This window comes from Rhineura floridana, chromosome 18, assembly GCF_030035675.1.
Source record: "Rhineura floridana isolate rRhiFlo1 chromosome 18, rRhiFlo1.hap2, whole genome shotgun sequence".
NCBI lineage: Eukaryota > Metazoa > Chordata > Lepidosauria > Squamata > Rhineuridae > Rhineura > Rhineura floridana.
This window is the reverse complement of record NC_084497.1, coordinates 29,521,636-29,539,109: the sequence shown is the minus strand read 5'-3', so window position 1 is coordinate 29,539,109 and position 17,474 is coordinate 29,521,636. Positions and strand designations below refer to the sequence as shown.

General features: G+C 44.7%; 2 protein-coding genes across 10 annotated transcripts in view; one reads left to right on the top strand and one right to left on the bottom strand.

The window, feature by feature from the left end:
- The window catches only part of RCC2 (regulator of chromosome condensation 2), a 28,323-nt gene extending 15,659 nt beyond the window's left edge, over positions 1-12,664 (bottom strand). Inside the window, exons 1-3 of one of the 8 annotated variants that reach the window (XM_061602016.1) lie at positions 12,574-12,664; positions 3,414-3,815; positions 1,824-1,917 (exon numbers count right to left, since the gene is read on the bottom strand). In XM_061602016.1, the coding sequence (XP_061458000.1) occupies positions 1,824-1,917; positions 3,414-3,773 (454 nt within the window). In that variant the 5' untranslated portion in view covers positions 3,774-3,815; positions 12,574-12,664. The other 7 variants (XM_061602012.1, XM_061602014.1, XM_061602017.1 and 4 more) reach the window with 7 other exon arrangements.
- Positions 12,665-13,627: 963 nt separating this feature from the next.
- Positions 13,628-17,474, top strand: part of ARHGEF10L (Rho guanine nucleotide exchange factor 10 like) — a 94,950-nt gene continuing 91,103 nt past the window's right edge. For both annotated transcript variants that reach the window (XM_061602006.1, XM_061602005.1), the window contains exon 1: positions 13,628-13,786. The gene's annotated coding sequence lies outside the window, so the exon portion shown is untranslated. The remainder of the gene's footprint in view (positions 13,787-17,474) is intronic.

Sequence of the window (17,474 nt, the reverse complement as noted above, 5' to 3'; positions counted from 1 at the left end):
AAGTAAGCCCTACTGAATTCAGTGGGGCTTACTCTCAGGTAAGTGGGTTTATTACTGCAGCCTTAGCCATGAAGCTCACTTGGGCCAATCACTATCTTTCAGCCTATCCTGCCTCACAGGGCTGTTGTGAGGAGAATGGGAGATCTGTGTTTACTACCCTTAAGTCCTCAGAAGGAGGGAGGAATGAAAATGCAGTAATTAAAATGAAACAATACCACACTCTCCAGGAATCTGCAAGATTCTCTCGCCTATATTAGAATCTCTACATTCCTGGAAAGGTCTGGAAAGGAATTCTGCCTCAAGGTCACCACCTCCTCAAAAAGGGAGAGAAAGGCATCTAGCAATTGTGGAATGCAATTCTACAGAGCATCAGATGGGCCACCTTCCCTTGACAGTTTTAAACAGGCCTTAAAGACCATCTTCTTTTGCAACTAATTCGATCCGAGTTGTACAACTCCCTAATTTTTATAATCTGATATTATGCTGGATTAGTGTAGGCCCTCTTGACTTCTAGTAATTTTTTTAAAAAAATACCATCTTGGGAGATTTTTGTGGTGTTTTATGTTTTTAAGTTGTATTTTGTATGTAGCTTGTAAACCACTTTGGAAGGATTTTTTTTTTATCCCTTGAAAAGTAGCATACACATTTATTAGAGCACCCTGCATCACTGAGCTGCAAGCAATGGATCACAATAATTGAAAAGGTCTTCTTGCATCGACTGCTGCGCAGTCATTTTAAACCCAAAGACTTAAGACTTTACGCTTTGGCAGTTCTTGCCTATTGACACCAGTCAGGCGCCTTCGTTGTATTCTTTTCGGCGCCTGCTTACAACATTTCCGTTCAGGCAAGCCTATCCAGACACATAGATGTTGATGTGTTTTAATCTCTTTTTAGACTACTGCTTTTTTCATCTTTTGTTTTCAACTGCTTTTATTGATAATTTTAATGTTTCTTGTAAACCGTTAAGAGGTTTTTCACAATCAAATGCTATATACATTTTGTTAAAAAACACACACCCATCTGGCTCAGTTCTCACTGAGGTAGTTATGCCATTACAGATTGAAAGTGTATGGTCCACATGATAAAACACTCCCCCCTCAAAAAAAAAGTTCCCTGTACATAGAAAATTAACATGCTAGTGTAGATGCCTAGGCTAGAATCCTTCTTCCTGACATGTTCAGCTTCCTACACAGAAGTTGTTTTAGGAAGTTGGGTTGTTTTTGTATGAAGGAACTTTGAATCATGCAAGGCTCCACCTGCAGTCTGAACTGGCACAGTCAGAGGCTTGTCACCTTTATTATGATTATTAATTGTATTTGTTACTCGCACTTCGCTGTAAGGTCCCAAGGCGGGTTATATCTTTAGAAATATGATAATACAATACAGTATAGAGCAAATAAAACAAACCCACCCCAAATTATCAAATTAATTTGGGAGGCACTTCTGCAAATAGTCAAGGAGAAGAGGTGCGTCTTCAATGACCGCGTAAAACTGCAGAGAGATGGTGCACAATACAACTGTAAAGGGAGAGAGTTCCACAGTTTGGGGCCATTACGGAGAAGTCTCTCTCTCCCTTCTGCTCCTTTGAGGGAGATGGCACCATAATAAGACTCCTGCAGATCATAACGCAACCTGACTGGCACACAGGGGAGGAGATGACAGATCTGAACCTCTTGAATTGGGCTCGGAAAACTAGGAATTATGTTGTAAAAGCTGTTACATCTTGTACAGAGGCTTCAATTAAGATAGTAAAAGGTTTTTTTAAAGTCCCAGTCTCCATCTGTGCTAGATTTTGACATTATATATATCCCCATCCTACCTACCTTGCTGTTTAGGCACTTCTTTGCGACCAATCAAGTCCCAGTTGGTGGCTCCAAATATCAGAAGCTGCCCCTTGAATTTGGAACCTTCGAGTTTCTGTGCGGGTTAGAGGAGATGGAAAAAAATAATAAGGGAAAAGGGGATCAGACGTGGCAGTAGCTGCAGGCAAGGTCAAGAGCCGAGCACTCTGGGGGCCTCAAATTAGATGCTGGACTGGAAGAACTGAGCAGCGCTGAACTTTCAAAAACCAGTTTGTCTGCTGGTTATTAGGGCCCTTATCGAGTCAGAGGGAGAGAGGAAACTGCCTTATACTGAGATCACTGGGTCCATCTAGTATTGCCTACACTGACTGGAAGTGGCTCTCCAGGGCTTCAAGTGGGGATTCCCAGCTGGGGTTTGAACCTTCTGCATGCTTCATAGGTGTCCAGTCCCTGAGCTGTGGTCCTTTTCTTAAAAATAAAGCGAGTTTCTAGCCCTTATGGTTCTGGATAAAGCGCTGGTTTCCATAGGAACAGAGGAAGCTGCTGTATACGATGTTAAACCATTGGTCCATCTAGCTCAGCGCTGCCCACACTGTCAGTCCTTGACTTTCCAGGGTCTCTCAAAGAGATGCTGGGGACTGAGCCTGGTACCCTTGACACGCAAAGCATTTGCTCTTCCACTGAGCTACAGCCCTTCCTTGTCATCCAACTGGTTGAGAGTCTTGGGACAAGGCTTTCTGCACCACATTAATCTTCATTGTGCACATTCTGAATTTGGGATGGATTATTCAGCCCCTAAGTGCTTCCATTCATGACTATTTTTTTAACAAAAACATGTAGTCAAGAGCAGTGAGAATTAGAGACGCCACAGGAGACACTAAATCACCATTTCCTCCCCACCCCCAAGTCCCATTTTGTCCATTCTAATTTTGCTACAACAAATGGTATTATTTTATGCTGCCAGTAAACGTGCCCGACATAGATGCAGTCAAAAAAAGCACCTGCAAAAAAGAAATAGGAAACAGTGACAGCAAATGAAACTGACTCTGGCAGCAGAATCTGAGTTGGGGGGGTGCTCTGTCAAAAGGAAAAATGAAAACAGGTGGAGGAAAGGAAGATACTAGTGGGGTATGATGGCTGTTGCTTCTCTGGTTAGTCTTCATCTCTCCTTCATCTCTTCCCCTAAATAGGGTCTCCAACTCCCAGTCCCTTCCCATCCACACAAGGTACAACCTCCCAAATCGGAGGCCCCTTAAGCATGACACCCCAATACAGTTCTCCTCCCCTCTCCAGCCTCCTAAATGCCCAGAGATCAGCACCTCCCTCAATGGACTGGTACCCCCTCACAATGTGCTCCTCCTTTCCAAATGAATGGTGTCCCCAATACTCTTCTGCTCATCTCTAAATTAAGCTACTGGTCCCCTAAATAAGGTGTCTCCAAGTCAGAATCCATTCCCTTCCAAACAAGGCAAAACCACCCCAAATCAAAGGCATCTTAACCAAGACATGCTCCATACAGATCTTTCCTATCTCTCTTTAAAGAATACCCCTCCTAAATGCCCAGCGATCAACCCTCCCCCCTGCCCAAAATGGACTGGAAATCCCCCTTACAATGCGCTCCTTGCTGTGTTCTGGTTCGCTGACCACCACGGCGTTCTGGGGGGACTGCTGGTTCTGGGGGGGCTGGTGCTCCCCGCCCCCCCGCCCTCCTCCGGCCCGTCCTGTTTTCTTGCCCCCTCCTCCTGCTGCTGTGGGGGTGGCCATGGGGGGAGGCAATGCCAGCCCATCGTGCTCATCACCGCTGCTGCCCTCTCCTCCGTTGCTGCTGCTGTTGCCGCCTCCATCGCAGCTTTTCTTCTTGGCTGCCAGAGGTGCCCCCCGAGGCAAGGCAGGCCGCTTGCGAGCGGTGCCAGTGCCGTTGCCATCCCAGGCTGCTGAGGAGGCCGCCCGTGTTGCTTTCCGCCTGGGCATCCTCTCGTTGGCCCCCCTCTGTCCCCTCTTGGATCTTCTCACCTGGGGAAAAAAAAGGGGGAGAAAAGTAATTAAAGGACAGAGACAGAGGTGCATCGCTGAAGGGGATTGCAGCAGGGAGGAAGAAAGTAATTGGGGGGGCACTACATTGCTCCCAGCCCCCCCCAATGCAAGGCATCATTTTATGGAGGTTGAGGCGTCTGCGTTAGACTTGCTTCTTAGGGTGTTTTTAAAGCTTTGTTTTAAAGATGTTTTGTTTTAATATATTTTAAAATCTGCTGATATGACATTTTAGAGTGTTTTGGTGTTTTGTTTGCCGCCCTGGGCTCCTACTGGGAGGAAGGGCAGGATATACATTTAATTAATATTATTAATAATAATAGATGCATAAAAAGGAATGGGAGACAACTGAGTTGGGGGGAAGGACACAGACCCCCATAAAAAAACCCACAAAATAACCGCCTCCCAAAAAGGCAAACGTGCAAACTCAGCTCTCTCCCTGCTCCCCAAGTTATCATCATTTAGGCTGCAACAAGTAGGCATGTATAGGGGGGAAAAAAGGGCACAGATGAAAAATTGGGGGGGGGAAGAACCCCCTAACACAGACTCACAAAAATGAGCTGAATATGAAACATTTAATCTTAGCCTCTCCAATTCCGCCCGCCCCCAAAATGTGAAAGAGTAAGGATATCTGAAGGAGCGACTCCAGCATCATCAGCTATGCCATCCAACAAGTTCAGCCTCAAAAGACCTTCTCTCTATCCCACCAGTCGAAACAGCCCCCACCCTGTGGAACTCCCTCCCAAATGATCTCCGCCATGCCCCCTCTATACTGAGTTTCTGCCGGGCCGTGAAGACCTGGCTCTTCAGGCAGGCTTTTGGGGTGGGCTAGAATTTATTATCTTCGTGTCCAGATTTTTAATGTTTATTGTATCTGTATGCTTATTTTGTACATCGCCCAGAGTGGCTGGATAGCCAGCCAGATGGGCGACTAAGAAATTCAATAAATAAATAAGGATGACGTCGAATTATGTCCTAGTCAGAGCAGACCCACTGAAATTTATTGACAATATTAACAGCCCAATTTGTTTCAATGGGTCTATTGTGAGCAAGACATAGTTGGAGGCAGCTCACTGATTTTAATGGGTCACCCCTAACTAATGTTAGATATCACTCTAAAAAATGGGGGGGGATCTCTTCTCTCCCTCCTTAAAAAACAAAACAACCCTGGGAGTCAGGGGGCCAAGCCCCCCACAATGCCCCAATAGATTATGAATCCTAAAACACATACAAAGATATGCGTAGTGGTTAAGGTGCTGGACTACGACCTGGGAGACCAGGGTTCGAATCCCCACAGAGCCATGAAGCTCCCTGGGTGACCTCGGGCCAGTCACTGCCTCTCAGCCTCAGAGGAAGGCAATGGTGAACCCCCTCTGAATGCCGCTTACCATGAAAACCCTATTCACGGGGTCGCCATAAGTCGGGAGCGACTTGGAGGCAGTATATTTCCATTTATATAAGAAGGCACAGAAGAGTAGAAATAATAATAATAACAACAACAATAATATTCTCACAATAAAACAGAATGATAAAATCTAAATTGGAGGGGGGATTGATAAAATATCAGTAAGAGGTGGAATGTTTTAGGGGGGCAGGGATGATAAAACTCATTTATTTATTTATATTTGTAAATATCACAGCAACAAACCATTTTGATCTTTTTAAAAAATGAAACTGTGGTAGACAATTCCCTCCCCCCAAAATAAACGAACTAAAAAGAAATATCATTTATTATGAAATGGGGTGGGTTGATGGGATCGAAGCTCCCGGCCTCCCTCCCCAAAATGGAAAATAAAACAAATTCATCCTCCCTCAACACAATGAAGGGGACGCAAAAGGAAAAAAGTTCGAGTTATTGAAAGAAAAATGAAACAAATCACTCGAAAATAAAATGGGGTGTGTGTCTCAGAAAACCACCCAAAGCATAAAAGAAATGCAAAATTAAAAATATCGTAAGAGGCCAGTTTTATAATGAAGAGGCATTATGATCTCTGCCCCCCCATACTTGAGAGGCATGAAGGCAAACTGACCCACAAATTACTGCACAAAGGTAAGTACCCCCCCCCAATTCCATAGGAAAGTGGGGCCAGGAGAGGGGGGACCCCCCCTCCAGCCTTATGATTTGCCCCCTCCCCCTCCAGGCCAATCAGCCACATAATCCCATCCCTTCCCTCACAGAAAGCCCCTCCCCAAATTGGAGGGAAAGGGGCTCCGCCTCAGAAGTAAGTGAGGTTTCTGAGGAGAAATTACAGGCAGGAAAAGAGGGGGGCAACCAGCAAGTTGGTCCCGAATGGGGAAACTGAGGGGAACGCCCTCAAAACTCCATGAATGACAACCTCTCAATGTGTTTTCCACAAAAATTAGGGGGCAAGGGCAGGAGCCCTATAGCAGCTCCCCCCCCCGTTCCTGAAGCCAAACTTCGTGTGTGCAGGGTAAGGAATAGCCCCCCTGAATGAAAGGGGGTGCCTACAGACCCCACAAAAATAAGGGGTTTTTTTGCCAGGGGGGGCTCTTTCAACCCTTCTCTGTGAGGACGTCACCCCACAGGCCCATAGGCCATAAAAGAAAATAAAACTGGCCAGCCCCAATAACTTAGCCACAATTGATAAAACATCCCTACCCTACAAAAAAAGTGGGGTGAGCAATATTCCCTAAAAGATTTCAAGGGTAATACCCGCCCCAATAAAAATAAGGGGGGAATAATGCCCATGACAAAATAGTGGGTCAGTGGGGAGAAAATTCCCATTGTATCCCCTAATGTGTGTTAAATTAGGGAAGGGGCAACACTCCCCTCACTACCCCCCCATATTAAGATGTGGGGCAGGAAATTCCCTTTCACACAACCATATTGCCCCCCCCCGAGTCACAGAACCAGAGTTCAGCACATGTGGGAATGGGGACATTCACAACCTAGGCCTTATGCAAGAGAGAACCCCCTCTAAATAAAACCATATTATTATTATTATTGGCCAAAAGGCCCTCAAGGCGGCTTACAAGAAAAACACAAATATAAAAATACATCAATAAAACAATACAATTTACAAAAATTAAACAACAAATAACATTATTAAAAATATTGGTTTCATTACATTGCACGGGGTTACCTCCAATCCCCCCCCAAGAATCTGGGGCTAAAGCATGCAAACACAACTAGCGCCCCCTACAACCCATGGATTTCCCCTTCCATTTTTGACCCTATAGTTTTAGGGGTGCAACAACATATATTCGGATCTCTATGGATGGAAAAGAAGGGGGCAGTTTACCCCTTACAATTTCCACCGTCAACTTTTCTTCTCCCCCCCCCAAATAAAAGGTTTTTGGGGAGGTAGAGAGCAAGCCGTATTAAAATAAAATAAAAGTTTTCTGTGGGATGGACAAACCATTGCTTACAAATATTAAAAAAGGCTCATGCGTGCCCCCATACACGAAAATGAGTTTTTTTGGGGGGGGAGGACCACATCAATCCAAGCATCAGGAAAGCTAAGGACCCCCTAATCTAACAATTAAATGGAGAAGGAATCCCCCCTCAAATAACCCACTACTGCAAAAAAATAATTGGAGGAGGCCAGCCCCCTATGCAATTAAACTAACAGCCCCCAATCTGACCCTCAGGTTAGGATAACTTCCCAACTTCTTTTTGCTGCCTCAGCACCCCCTTCAAAATCGAGGGCACCCCCCGCAACCCTGTAAGTCGAGCCCCACGCATTAAAATGGAGTTTGCTTGGACCCACAACCGCCACCATGTAATGGAAGGGGGAAAGACCCTGCCTCGTTGAATACGCCCCTCCTGAAAAGACTGACCCCTTTGGTGAACTAAATATACGCCCCCCTCCCCAATATATACACTTTCTTACAAAAAAAAAAAAATCGAAAGAAGGTATCTTTCCCCAGAAAGCTTCTTTCACACTATCTGAAGGCTTGTTACTTATAAAGCCCCCCGGCAAATTTGGAAAATTAAGAATTAAAATGAACTGCACGCACAAAACACACCAGATTTCACAAAACCAGTAATGCAATGAATGGGGAAAGGGGTTCCTCCAAGCCGGAGAGATCCCCCCACCCCAGAAACAAGTATCGAGTCTAAAGCACACAACTTTCATGTGACTGAAACCCAGATTTTTGTAGTTTCCTTCTGCTCCCTCCAATGCACCGAGAACAGAACAAAGGGGGCTGTGTGGGGGAAAATCTTCTTCCCCATCAATGCATTAACAAGCAGTTAAAAATAAAATAAAAAATCAGTGGGCCTTTAAAGCTCAAACAATAGCAAAGCAGATCAACTCACCCCCTTCCCTTCCAAAACGCACAACCATACAGAACACAAGAGTATTGCAACACAAAACGGATGGATAGTAAAGTCAAGGGGGGACTTATTCTCCCCCCTCCCTACGATTTGTCCCCAAACAGAATTATTTTAACCGCAAAAAAAATCAGCTTCCAAACTCTTAAGAAAAGTACACGCTTCACACCCTTTTTGGGGGGGAGAGGGAAATCCCTCTAAAATGCAAAAGATTTTTTTTAAAAATAATCTTGGTAACCCGACCTGATTCTGAGCGTCCTTCCTGCTTTTTAAAAAGCCCGTGACTGCACAAAATGCAACTAAATCCGCTTTCTTCCCCCTCCCCACCCCCCTCCAATGTGCGCTTTTCTTCCAGGCGGTGCAAAAAATCTTATTTCCTCCCCCACCCCACTTTTTTCTTTTGGACTTGGCCTTTGCAAGAAAAGAGGGGGAAAAGAGCTTCCCCAAACAATCCTCTCCTGCCCCGTACCTTCAAACACCTGCTTTCCTCCCCCCCTTTTTTTGCTGGTTTGCAAAATCGGAAAAAAACCGTAACAAACTTTAGCGTTCCTGAGTCCCAAAAGTCGTTTTCTTCTTTTCCCCCCTACCCTTTTTGATAAAAGGATGCCGATGGGTTATTTCTGAATCCAGGTGACGATTTTTTCCATGCCCCCCCGGTCTCCTTCCCCCCCCCCGTCTGTCTCCTTTTTTTTTATTGATTGTGAACAATGGGATCTCTGTCTGTCTCCGATTAAACCACGTGGATCCGCCTTCCTGCCCCTTTTTTAAAATTCATCCCCTCGTTACTCCCCCCCATCTAACAAAAAAAAAGAAACGCTCACTCACGCAACTTTCACCCTCTTGCAATCGTAATTAGGACCAAATTTTCAAGCACGGTTGCAATGAGTGGCCAGCTTCAAATGATTTTTAATATATATATATATATTATTAAAGTATTAAAGAAAGAACTTAAAGAAATTCATTTTTTAAAATGTTTTGGACTACTTCCTGTGGAAGGGGGGGCGTCTTCTCTTTGAGCCCACCCACCAGTTACACTTAAAATATAAATATGAACCGCCAGTATATTGTACATTACAAAACAAGAAACGCATGCATGGACAGGAAAGGAAGAAAAGGCTAAGAAGGTGGGGGAAGAGAGGGAAAAAAAGCTACCCCAAAGAGGCTAGCTGTATTAGCACAGCTCCACCTTAAGGTCTGGATGACTTCAAGGAGGGATTTTGGGGTTTTTTGGGGTGTGTGTGTTTTTAACGTGCTTGCAGTTTTTGGAAGGACTCAAGAAGCATGTGAGCTTTTGGACTGCACAGGATTCATCTGCAAACACAAGACAGCCAATTTACAGCAATGGAGAGGGGGCTAGAAAATGTCATCATTTTGCGCAGGTCGCTTTTAAGCAACAGCAGCCCAATGACACTTTTATGAGGACAAACTTAAAAGTGACCCCCCCCAAAGGCAAGTAAAGTTTCAGATTACACAGATTACAATCAGAGTTTGGAAAAGTTACATTTTTTAAACTACAGCTCCCATCAGCCCCAGCTAGCATGTCCACTGGATTGGGCTGATGGGAGTTGTAGTTCAAAAAAGTAACTTTTCCAAGCTCTGGGATTAATCTATAATGAAAAGCCAGCGGATCATCAGTTGGTCAGAAGGGGCATCAATCATGTATCTAATTGTTTTGTGGTGCAGAAAATTTTTCAGTAGCACAAGACTCTGTTAGGGCAAATCTACAAAGTCAGATACAAACCATACATTTCAAGCACATTTGGAGTGTATGGCTTCCCCCAGAGAATCCTGGGACAATTGCCAGTACCCTTAGCAAACTACAGTTCCCAGGATTCTTTGAGGGAAGTCATATGCTTATGCACTTTAAATGTATGGAGCACACACAGCCATAGAAAAAAGTGAGCAAGCTTTTGACCTCACCAGAAAGCTTCTTCAGAAAAGTGTGAATGTTTATTTATTTATTTATTATTTAATTTATATTCCGCCCTTCCTCCCAGCAGCAGCCCAGGGCGGCAAACTAAAGCAGTAAAAACACTTTAAAACATCATAAAAACAGACCTTAAAATACATTAAAACAAAACAACTTTAAACATTCTTTAAAAACGCTTTAAAAACATCTTAAATAAAAAGGGTTAAAAAACATACTGTTTAGAAAAAAAATGTTATCGTTGCTTTTGATGATGGTGATTCTTTTTAAAAACAGCCAATCTGATTGCCTGCACTTTTTGTCTGCTGTGGATAATTCTTAACCAAGGGATTAACTGTCAGGGGGAAGTCACCGTTCCCAGAATTCTTTGGGGGAAGTTATGTGCTTTAAATTAAATGTGTACAGTAGGGCCCCGTTCATATGGCGGGTTCTGTTCCGGACCCCCACTGTAAAGCGGAAATCTCCGTAAAGCGAAACCCATTGACGATAATGGGACGCATCGCGCGAAAATGACATCAAAATGGCGCGCGATGGGGAAAAAACACCATAAAAAGGAACAAGCGCCTTAATGCGGGGACTTTCCCTAATTGAAAGCCGCTGCATTAGCGAATCGCTGTAAAGCGAAGTGCTGTAAAGCAGGGCCCTACTGTATTGAATGTGCTGTAAATATATGATGTGGATCTAACCTGCAAACAAATCAGAATGAATGAGTGAAATAAATCAGAACCTAGGGAGGTGGCAGGCTGTCCAACACTGGAGGCATTCAAGAAGTCGCTGGACAGCCACCTGTCGGAGATGCTTTAATCTGGATTCCTGCATTGAGCAGGGGGTTGGACTCAATGGATTTATAGGCCCCTTCCCACTCTATGATTCTATAATTCTATGAGAATGAATAACCAATTTAATTGCATTAAATGAAGGCAATGATGGAGGCACCTGGGGGGGTAGTAAAGGCAAGTGATGGTCTAGTTCATGGACAGGTGACCTGTGGCTCTCCAGATGTTGTCCGACTTCAACCCTCATCAGCCCCAGCCAGCATGGCCAATGGTCAGGTATGATGGGAGTTGGAGTCCAGCAACTCTGGGTGGGCCACAGGTTCCTCATCCCTGAAGTAGCTGTTAAATAATATAGAGGGCAAAATAAATGCAGGAATTCCCTAGAACCACATTCTGGAATCAGATGTATAATAAAAAACAGTACATCTAGTTCTTACAAATCTTGTTTTTTTCCCTTCCAGTCAACCTGATCACTCACTTCTCTCACAGAAGTTGCACTGTTTGTCATTGTTCTAGTGGAGATGCTTTCGACCCGAGCAGCTGGAATGTGAGTGTTCTATAACATCACAGCAGCACGACCAATGCCTACATGGGCCTACAGTCAAGAGGTATCTGAACTGTAGCCAATCAAAAGCAAGAAATAACAAAATGGAAGGTGATAGGATTAGAGGGTGCCTTTGTCTCCAGACTGAAATATCCTCGTGGTTTGAAAAAGGGGTGGTGAAAAGCGACGCTCTCATAAATATCTCGGACTCTTTAGCTACCTTAAAAATAATTACTAGGTTGCCCCTGTTACTGTTGGATCTGTCTTAACTTGTTCAGTTGCTAAAGGCTTCTTGTGGGTGTGTCTTGAGTATTATGCTCAGCTTGTAACATGAGCCCAAATTTGGCTTCTGTTTTTCATCTTACCTGGGCTATACCTGAATGAACTAAATTTAGTTCGACAGAATTGCTTAGACTGGGCTGGTTTCAGTCTTATCCTACCCTAGTATCCCCATCTTAAATTTACAGAGCTTAAGAACATAAGAAGTGCTTTTTCCCAGGTCAGACCTTTTAGTCCAATACTGTCTACTCTGACAGGCAGCAGCTCTCTAGGCCCCTAGGCAGAGAAGGATGTTTCTCATTAGGTGCTATCTTGTCCTCAGGCCCGGGGCCCAAATGCAGCCCTCCAGGACTCTTTATGTGGTAACCTAGGTCACATCCATGCCACATCCACGTTTAAAGCACATGGCTTTCCCCAAAGAATCCTGGGAACTGTGGCTTGCCCCTCGCACAGCAATCATTCCCAGCACCTGTAGCTAAACTACAGCTCCCAGGATTCTTTGGGGAGAAGCCATGCGCATCAGATGTGCTTAAAACATATGGTGTGTGGATGTGACCAACTATTGCACAAAGGTAAAATTGGCACTCGTTGCTTTGCCCACCTTTGCCTCTGGCCCAGCCCACCACTGGCATGTGGCCCCCAGAAGGCTGTTCAGAAGGGAATTCGGCCCTTGGGCTGAAAAAGATGCCTATGGAGATGTTGGGGATTAAATGTGGGACCTTCTGCAGGCAAAGTCTGAGTCCCACCACCACCTTTTGGTCCCCCCCCAAGGATCCTAGCAACTGTTAAACAATAGGTATCCCACCAGAAATTGGCCAGTAGCCTTCTGCCTGGCCTAGATGGATGACAGTCCGAGGGTGTCTCTGGCTTAGCACGGAGCACCCAGAAAGATCCCAGGCAGTGTGAGAGAGTCTTACCTTGGGTGCCCCACCTCTTTCAGGTTAAGTGACTCTGCTGAGATCCTGTGCCAGAGAGCTCTCCAAGTGCTGAGGCTGGCAATGGCTGCCTGGAAAACACTCTCTCTCTCTCTCTTCATGTACATTTATCACCACATCCCTAAAGCCTCACCCAAGCAGGCTTTCTCATTGGGATAATTGCCCCTGTATGTTTGTATCTTGCTTTTCAGGAGTGCAGGTTGCCATATGTCAAGGTTCTGCCCCTATTTTATCCTCTCCACAACCTTGTAAAGTAGATTAGGTTGAGAGATAGTGACCCAAATCCACTCAACAAACTTCACAGCTTTGAATCCTGGTCCTCTTCTTCCATCCCATCACTACAAAGAAAGGAAAACTATAGTCACACAATTAGCGGTGTAGTGGTAGATTTTTGGAGTGAGGAGACCGTACTTGGTTGTAGCTCCTGAGCAGAGCATAACATTGCTCTTTTAAAAAAAATTAATCAATAGATTAATCAACTTAAGGTTCATGTGATTTATTCGACTTGGTCCCCCATCTGAAACCCCGGAGAGCCACTGCCAGCCAGTGTAGACAATACTGAGCTAGATGGACCAATGCTGTGATTCATCAGACGGCAGCTTCCTATGTTTTTATATCATCCCTACATTCAGCACCATGAGGACCGGCATCTTAGGAGAAAGACAATTGTTCAGTGACAGAGCATCTCCTTTGCATGCAGAAGGTCCCAGGTTCAATCACGTGGCTGGGAAAAGCCTCTTGTCTGAAATCATGGAGAGACGCTGCCAGTCAGTGTCTGCAATACAGAGCTAGATGGACCAAGGGTCTGATTCCATAAGAGGCAGCTTTTTATATTCTTCCTGTGTTTCTAAAGCATTGTCCCATTGCCAGCTCTGAAGTAAAGTTCAGCTGCCAGCCCATTTGGCTTCTGTACCTGGAATTTCCGGGTCAGGAGACAGGCCCTGTCTTGTCCTCCAGGCAGCAATTTATTTTCAGCCATTCCAGTATGTTCTCCTTCTCTAACCCTATAATGTAGTTTCATATCACCAAGGGGCGCTGGATGGGATGCAATGCCGCTCGTTGTTACCCCCACCACCTTGCATCGCTGATAGAGATGGGGAAGAAATTCTATCCAGGTTGCATTAAAAGGCAAACCTACCTAGTCTGCACTTTGTGGAACAACAGGAGAACTGAAACAACAGCCATCTCTTAAAAAGTAAGTTTCTCTGAATTTTGCAGTGCAGTTCCTCAGCCCAGTAACGTTTACAAAAGTGCAGATATTGTGGGAAAGTGTGTGTAAAAATGCCCAGATTACTAAAAATAACATACAAAAATGCATTGCATTGCGGGAAAGTGCTTTGCACACTTGTATATATTAAGCAAAAAATTCACATGAACATGTGTATGTTAGGAGAAGTCTGCTCTAAAATGTTGATGAATTTTCATGAGGGCCTTTTTTATATACAAAATTTGCAAACTGATGTGGAACTGCAAAGCTAAAATTGGAAAAATTAGAAACTGAGAAAAACCGAAATTGACAGATCCACCCATCCCTAAATGCTGAAGCTATGAACATGTCCTCTTTCCAAAGAATGTGTGATCCTCTTGTGGCATCTCATCAGGTGGATCACAGTTTCCTAGACAGACCTGGCACTGAAAAGCCAGCCTCAGGTCAGAAGCAGCTCTGAGTACAGAAAATTCCTCCCCATCAGTCCATTTTCCTGTAAATATAAATGCACAGCCTTCTGTGTTGCCTCTTTTCTGGAGAGAGAATCTTTCTGTTGCCATCCACCAGAGGGTGCCCAGACCTTTCAGCTTCCCACAACTGAAACCGGATTTCATTTTCAGTTATTAATAGCACAACAAGTTTTGATGAGAGAGGTCCCAAAATTGCAGGGAAGTCCTGTGTCATCTGTGGCTATGTTGTCTCTGGGGGGGACGAAACACAGACATAGCCAGGCTGATAAATTCCTTAGATGGCCAAACTTCTTCTTGTGGGAATAGAGTGTGAAGACACTTAAAGTCTTACACAGAGCTTTTTGGAAGGACAAATGTTGCTTGCCAATTGCCTTCCCTCATAACAGCAGCCCTCTCTGGAACCTATGCTTGGAATGAACTTATTCAAATTAACCAATTCACTGAATTAATTCAAAATCTCTGCATTGCACTTGAAAGTATTTCCTATAATTTCTGGGTGAACTGAATGTGAGTTATATTCCTTTTGGGCAATCCAGTTTTAATTTTAATCCAACTATAATAAAATAAATGAAGGCTCTGGAGGGCTGCATTTTGGCCCATGGGAGGGCAATTCTTCACCCTTGCACTATATACTATACACCTCTGCAACTGACTCACCCCATATATATATACTTTAGTCCCATTCGCACCATACATTTAAAGCACATGGCTCTCCCCCTGCAAGAATCCTGGGAATTTTACTTTGGCAAGGGTGCTAGGAATTGTAGCTCTGTGATGGGTAAACTACAGTCCCCAGGGTTCTTTGGGGGAACCCATGCACTTTTAATGTGTGTTAGATGTGCTTTAAATGTATGGTGTGGATGCAGTCACAGATGTAAGAGAAGAGCCATCAACACAATTGAAGACTGAAATGGGTGGGGGCAGGATACCGTAAGTGATTCTGGGTGCTGTGGAAGTGTCCCTGTTTTCATCTGAAGGTTCTCCCCCCCCTTGTTCCTGGTAAATAGGGGTGGTTAGAGCTATGCGGAATTCTAAAGAGTTCTCCTTGGAGACTTCTTTCTGAATGCCTCTCAAGAATGCTCTGCGAGGGAAAGGGAGGGCGGCTCAGAAAGACAAAGGAAAACAAAAGCAACCTCTCCTGCCAGAACGGACAAACTTTCTTGGCCAGACGAGTCCCTTTCTGCGTCTCTGAGGGCTCGAACTGCAAGGAAGATTGCTTTCAATTGAGGAAGTGCGGAGGAAGCCCTTTGCTAAAAAGAAAAATCACCATCAACATTACATTATCATTTCTTTTCTTTTTTTTGCTGTCAACAGACCAAAAGTTTGTCCAAAAATAAAAACATAAGAATGTACCATAATCTTATGAACAGAGCAAAATGCAAAACATCGATGAGATTTTATTTGGGGAAGGGCCGTGGGTCAGTGGCAGAGCTTCTGCTTTGCATGCTAACGGTCCCAGGTTCAACCCCTGGCATCTCCAAGCAGCGATGGGAAAAGACCCCTGCTTGAAACTCTGGAAAACTGCTGCCTGTCAGGGCTGATAGCACTCAGCTAGATGGACTGGTCAGCTAGATGGACTGGTCTGGTGCATTACAGCTCCCTTTTAAAATCAGCCGTTTATATGCAGAGCCATAAGGACTAGAATCTTGACTTTCTGTTTAGGGGAAGGACCATCGCTCAGTGGCAGAGCAACTGCATTTACTGGTGGCCAAAAGACAAAATATACATTTTGAAATGAGTCACTAAACAAACAAATGCAAACCTTTCCTTTAGGTGTCTCAGAAGCACTTGCCAAAAGGTGAGACAACAACCTTTAAATTTTTAAATAAATAAGCTTGGAAGTGGTGAATGACTCCAGATGAACTGGTGGATGAAATCATTGCCGTTGCGCCCTGCATTGCAAAAAAGGCATGATTATGTGGCTTAGGATAAATCATTTTCTTTGTCACCGTCCCACTCTTTTCTCACCCCTCCTTTGGGTCTCTCCCTAATATTAAAGCTTAGACTGCAGACACTATACATTTAAGGCACCCCCAAGAATGCTGGGAACAGTAGTTTACCCCAAACAGAACTACAGTTCCCAGCACCCTGTAGCATACTGCAGTTCCCAGGATTTTTTTGGGAAAGCCGTATGCTAAATGTATGGTGTGTATGCAAGCCAAGTGTACTTTGGGGAGCAGCAACCTCTCCTCCACCCCATGTACCATGTGCACTGATGTCACCATGCACTTTTTTTTTTTTAACAAAAAGGGTGGTGAACTTCAGGCCCAGGGGCCATATGTGGCCAACCAGGCCTCTCTATGTGGCCCTCAGGCCTCTACTGAGCCATGCCTCTTTCCTAGGCCACACCCACCCTCACCAGGCCACACCCCTTCCTGGCCCAGCTTCTCACCCTCCTCAAGTGCTTTTGCCTGAGCTCTTAACATAAGAACATAAGAAGAGCCTGCTGGATCAGGCCAGTGGCCCATCTAGTCCAGCATCCTGTTCTCACAGTGGCCAACCAGGTGCCTGGGGGAAGCCCGCAAGCAGGACCCGAGTGCAAGAACACTCTCCCCTCCTGAGGCTTCCGGCAACTGGTTTTCAGAAGCATGCTGCCTCTGACTAGGGTGGCACAGCACAGCCATCATGGCTAGTAGCCATTGATAGCCCTGTCCTCCATGAATTTGTCTAATCTTCTTTGAAAGCCGTCCAAGCTGGTGGCCATTACTGCATCTTGTGGGAGCAAATTCCATAGTTTAACTATGCGCTGAGTAAAGAAGTACTTCCTTTTGTCTGTCCTGAATCTTCCAACATTCAGCTTCTTTGAATGTCCACGAGTTCTAGTATTATGAGAGAGGGAGAAGAACTTTTCTCTATCCACTTTCTCAATGCCATGCATAATTTTATACACTTCTATCATGTCTCCTCTGACCCGCCTTTTCTCTAAACTAAAAAGCCCCAAATGCTGCAACCTTTCCTCGTAAGGGAGTCGCTCCATCCCCTTGATCATTCTGGTTGCCCTCTTCTGAACCTTTTCCAACTCTATAATATCCTTTTTGAGATGAGGCGACCAGAACTGTACACAGTATTCCAAATGCGGCCACACCATAGATTTATACAACGGCATTATGATATTGGCTGTTTTATTTTCAATACCTTTCCTAATTATTGCTAGCATGGAATTTGCCTTTTTCACAGCTGCCGCACACTGGGTCGACATTTTCATC